Here is a 6155-nt window from a genome sequence, read left to right as displayed (position 1 = left end):
TATATATTATATCTATATATTATAGAGCATCTTATAATACTAGATAGCTGACTCTTTATATAAATCGTCTTCATTGTTATTATGTACAAAACAGGAGATCGATTGTGTATCATACAACTTAATGAAAATTATAGATATAAAATCTGTTAAATGTTATTGATTAATGAAATTAAAAATATAAATTTGTTTATTTTTGTAATTTTTATCAAGTTATATATTATATTACAAAATCGAATCTCTGTTTAATACTATACAGTTCATATATGAAAAGAGGTCTTATACCTAAGAAACTAATAGTATAGAAGCTAATATTGTATATGCCGTATTCCAATGCACATTACTGAAAATTTTGTATTGAAAATTTAATTGTAAGGTAATGTAAACTATAGATTTTTAATAATGACAGTCTATATCAAGACATGAGCATAAATATCTGAGTTTTTATCTCTATATTGATAGCTGCCGATACTGATAGCACAAGACTGTTAAATAAATTGATTAAAAAATTTGCGTTTTCCATTACTGCAAGAAAAATTTTTATTGTTTTTTAATTTTTTGGAATTTTTTGCCGCGCGTTTCCCCCTTTTTCCTTTTCTCCTCTCAATGATACAAAAATTCCTCGGAAATTGAAATTTTTCGCCAAAGTAGAAACACTGCATTGATAGTACAGCAAATTAATTAATTTTTAATAGCAAAATAAAACGATAATTATTAAGAGCTCAGGTTGATCGCTAGTATTGTTATTATTTATTTTTTCTTAACGTCCTCTTAACTCACTACATGTGAAACATTTTAAATATGGTTCTATATTTAATTAAAAGCATTTTTTTACGAAATTATTAGACTATCTCATGCAGTATACAAACAAAAATGTTTAGAAAGTAATCGAATAGTTAATTATTTTTAAAACCAAATTTTAAAAATCGAAGAAAATATTTATAAAATTTAATATCTTTTACAGATGATAGAAAATATTAGGGCAAAATAATATTTTCTTTTTAAAGGATAAAAAATAATGTTTTAATTACACAAACACACACACACGCGCGCGCGCCTAACAGCACATATAGGTTCTGAGAACACTTGGAGAATGACGTAAAGGTATATTATATTATCTATATTTTCTCTTTACATTATTTATGCTCTATGTTATACACGACATAGTCATATAAACTGAGTGTATCCAATTTTTTTTATTTTCTCAATACGTGTTGAGGAATATATTTTAACAAATAATAAGTATACCTGAAAAACACACATACATATACAGATAGACAGATTTATGCATATTATTATACGTATTTTTACTTATACTGAATGTAATTCAGGTGTACTGAAGGTAGATATATTCTCTCTTCAAACATGAGAAAAAATTCTAATATATAAATATTTTCAGTATAGGTTAATATAATGCTTATTTCAACTATGTACATTTTTATAGTATCTTTTGAACACACTATATTTCCACAACACATTTCCAAAATTTACATATGCTGCTTATATATTGTTAAAATATTATTATTAAACAAATTGTATTAAAAATAGATCTCAATTATAAATTTGAAATAATTATATTAATTTTTTTTTTCTTTTAAACTTTTAATAATCTGATTAACTTCTTTCTTTGACGAATTAAAAAAATAAGTACATTCTATTGCAATTAGAAATACAACTGGCATATTGTATTTCCTTTTTGTTTATTTCTTTATTTAACGGGATTGGAATTTTATTCAATATATTTGAATGCACTTAGAATAGGTCAAAAAGTCATAATTCATTATTTATCTTGTTCTATTTCGATGCGACTATACAGTAGCTAAGAAAAAAAGCTTTTAGTTCCACCGTATTAATTTCTCAGACTCTTCGCGTTCCGCGCTGCGACATCATTTGCAGTCACGTTTCCGCACAAATATTTTCGCGGATTAACTAAAGAAAACGTTTTCGCAATCTTGTAACGACTTCTCTGAATTAAATTTTGCAGCTAACAACTACAGCTACAATTTCAAATAAGAGTGATTTCCAAATAATTTTCGGAATTGCGCACGATCTTACTTCCGTCTGCTGTTTGTAATATAGTCGGAAGAAAAGTTTTTTAAATTCCTTCTAAGGATGGATTTATCTTGAAAATACACTTCTTGTGCACAACTTGTTACATCCGGTCATTTACAGTGAAGGTCATCGCTCATCCGGACAATTCCACCAGCTTCGAGGTGATTGAATCGCAGTTGGAAAATCCATTGATCGATGCCAAACATCGGGATCTATTCAACATGAAGCAGATCCCCATCCCGGTTGGTCATCATCATCGCACTCATCACAAGAGAAACCAGACAGATGATTTCGAACGTGAGTCTCTCATCAAAGTCATAATTTTATTATTAATTAAATTATATTATTTTTTTAACAAAAATATTCCTTATACGTGTTAAAAATAAATGTGTCTTCTTTACGTAAACAAGTCCTATTGATTTAATCTGTTTTATTTAAAAAAAAAAAATTGTTAAACAGTTTTGTCACCAATAAAATAAATATCATGATATTAAAAATGTGTCAATTATGTGTTTTTTAAATTGAATTTGGCAGACACAAATTATAAAAAATTATATAAGACAATAATGTTTTAATTATTTATGATATACACAAAGGGTGGTTCATTTTAACTAATCCCCAGTCTCTCTCTCTCTCTCTCTCTCTCTCTCTCTCTCTCTCTCTCTTTCTCTCTCTCTCTCTCTTTCAATTTTCTCCAAAATTATTAATGATAATATTTTTTCGTATAATCAATAATTTTCGAGAACATTGATAGGATTAACTAAAACGGACCATCCTGTATATTTATCAAATGTGCGTTAGAAATTATTTCGTTATGAATATTAGGATTGCTAGGAACTATTTCGTTTCGCTTATCATTGTCGTAAACAAATTTATGCGTGGAAGCAAAATTGTCAGCTACTGATTTCTTCAATCTAGCACAAATTGTAATCAACACGAGAGATAAGACTGCCAATGTGGTGATTCTTGTTGGATGCTGCTGGTTATATCAAAAACGTCGTGACATTGCTGGGGTACATCATGGAAAATTCCATTTGTTTTAATGCGTCGTACAAATTTATGTTTTCTCACAAACTGCCCGTGATAGCATCCTGTTGACAGATAGTCGTGTTTCGCGCGAAGAAAAATCAGAAAGAGGGATACATGAGACTGCTTTTATGCATGCAACTTTCGTCATACTCCGCGATGCAGTAATCGTCATCATGTTTCGACGAACAATTACAAAACGTTTTGTATATTTTTGTATTGCAAATAATCTCTTTTTCAACTTTACATGTAGTAACAAATTATTTTTATATGAAAAGGCAATATTAGGTCTTTTAATTAGATATTAAGATTATTTTGAAATTTATGTGACTTACGTATCAGAAAAGATCTTCAATACAAACTATGTCAACTTATTTTGTATAAGGACTTGCGATACTTTCCTTTTGGAGGTACAAGATTTTTTGTACTTATAATTTCAAACAAAGAATAATTGACAGGAACAAGCTATTCAACTGACAGAGTGAGATATAACTTTCGATACGATCAAAGTTCGATACAGATCAAGTTTCGACATAATCAAACAGATCATGCATTAGTGAATAGAGTTCTCACAATTCTTTCGAGATACTTTATATTCGACGGTGCTTATTTCCCTCTTGTAATTTACGAAAGGTTTATATTTCAACCTCGTATATCGCCAATTTTTGGTGATACAAAGTTAAAAGTAGGTACTGGAAAATAAGCGAATTTAAAATATAAAAAAATTATGTATATATGTAAATTTTTTTCATGAAAAAATGGGAAATCTAGAAATTGATTGTTATTCATACGAGAGGTAAATACAATATAATACAATAAACATTTTCAATGCAAATCTGTTTATACATATGTAAATTAAATATAAGATCCCTAACCTAGCTAATCTTTATTATGTGATTTAACTAACCTTGTTTTAGCTTAACTTCAATTAATACGAATATTAGAAGATTGAAATTAACGTGCAAATGTCAGTATTTTAGTTATATAATGTTCAAACATTCTTCCTTTTTTAGTTGAACTTCATTGATTATCAGTGCTAAATATGCCACTGGGTAATTAGTGACTATCCATTGATTCAGATTTAGAGAGATATTGCAGATAAGAGAAAAATATACAGGGACAGAATTTATAATATTACAAGCTAAAAACAATATGGATTTCTAAAAATTTTTATGGGAATATTTCGCTGAAAATATTAATTACATTGCGGTTTGGTAAATTTTCGCATATCCGAAATAATTTTTTCATATTTTGGAGGGGAAAAAAACCACGTCCGTTTCAATATATCAAATAGTGATAACCAATTACAATAAAAATGCTTCTCAGTAAACCAACTCGGTGTACAACGTGGTGAAATGAAATTCATTAGTTTCCGTGCAACAAATATATTTTTACATGCAAGTTTATTATACGCCAAATAAATAAATTGCATCAATTGGTATTGCGATATCCGCGAAACCGTTTTTTTTTTATTTTTACTTCTCTAATAGAAAATATTTTGTTTATTTTATTATCTGTTTATATATAACCACACTTACATAATCCAATAAAATTACAATTATACGGAATATTTTATAAAAAATTAACATAAAGATATTAGTAGTAAATATTTTTAATTATACTGCGATATAGTTGAAAAGGGAAAAATATATTTAATATAAGATATATTTTAAATGTTTCTACAAAACTTGTAAATATAAAAAATTTTTAAAGATATTTATATAAGAATAAAAATATATAATATCAATAATTAATAATTCGCGATTAGTCAAGATAAATGATAGAGCGAGCAAATATAATAGGAATTAATCTTCGGACTTTTGACGATCATGATTTTCCGTCGACGAGATGAAAGAGCGGACGATCGATCGCATCTCTCGCGTAATATCTTGCGAAGATATCACTTCAACGAATAAGATTTATCACAGCGAAAGTTTAATTTAATTTCAACTCTCTCTCCGGTTGCTCTCATTTCCTGCCTCTCCTCGTATCTCTCTTGCGCGTCTGCATATTATTTCTCGAGCCGCCGGATTTGGAACTTTAATCCGCTATCGTGCCCAAGATTCACCCAAGTTTTCGTCGTATTCGATATTACACGACGGTTTTACATCAATCGCTGTTTCTCGGATTTGAGAGAAACACACTTGGATGGGCAAATATGCTCACTCGATCTCTCGCGCGTCGTTGATGAGAAACAGACCCTACCAAAGGATCAATTTTGTTTTTACGTTATAATTTGAAAATGTTTATTTTTTTATTTTTTGTACAATAACTATTTCTTTACATATTAAGTAAAATAAAACTTTGAAACACAATTCTAATATGTAACATTATGAATTTATAACTGTTAGAACGGCAAAATATTTTGATACAATTTGTGATCTCTTTAGTTACAAATTTATATTTATTTTTTATTTATTTTCTTTTAAATTCAATGTAATAAAATATTGTATTGGCAATATGATAACTTTAATGCAATCTTTTTTATCATTTTCTCATGTTTCAAATGACATTATTAAAACTCTCTATGCCTTAAAATATATAAAAACTTATTTTATATTATTTGTTTGCTGTAATGACTTATTTAAAAAATGTAAAAACTTGTTTAAAAAATTAGAACTTTTGGAATACTGCAAATTGATAATATCTTTAACACGTTACGTTGTACATTGTAATTAGAATAGTGTGTATTTAATCCTGCCAATAATGATTTTGTTTCTATATCGTATTTATTTATTTGTACATCGTCGTGCTCAAGGGAATAACGAATGTGAAAAAAAAAGAGAAAATATCAAAAACTTGAATGGTTTGTATTCAGATTGACTCATCGAAATACTATCATAGAGCAATTAATATCGTGAAAAACGAGCGATTAAAATTTTATCCAACAAACTAGTTTAGTTAGTTTCTTGCTAATTAATTAACATCGTGATGTAATCTATGGTTTTGATATATGCATAATCATGGATGCATTTAAGAAAGGTCACAGAAAGATACTAATTACAAAATAATAATGAGAAGTAAAGCTAATGATTAATTTACTTTTTGTGTTATAGATAACTATTAATGAAAATAATGAC

General features: G+C 27.8%; 1 protein-coding gene across 1 annotated transcript in view; it reads left to right on the top strand.

Annotated features, from left to right (window-relative positions):
- The window catches only part of LOC108754918, a 58938-nt gene that overhangs the window by 2631 nt on the left and 50152 nt on the right, over nucleotides 1–6155 (top strand). The window contains exon 3 of the mRNA XM_018497585.1: nucleotides 2170–2346. Coding sequence (XP_018353087.1) covers nucleotides 2170–2346 — 177 coding nt within the window. The remainder of the gene's footprint in view (nucleotides 1–2169; nucleotides 2347–6155) is intronic.

The sequence above is a fragment of the Trachymyrmex septentrionalis genome, unplaced genomic scaffold (genome assembly GCF_001594115.1).
Source record: "Trachymyrmex septentrionalis isolate Tsep2-gDNA-1 unplaced genomic scaffold, Tsep1.0 scaffold83, whole genome shotgun sequence".
Classification (NCBI taxonomy): Eukaryota; Metazoa; Arthropoda; class Insecta; order Hymenoptera; family Formicidae; genus Trachymyrmex; species Trachymyrmex septentrionalis.
Note: the sequence above shows the minus strand (reverse complement) of the source record. Positions and strands in the feature narration are given on the sequence as shown.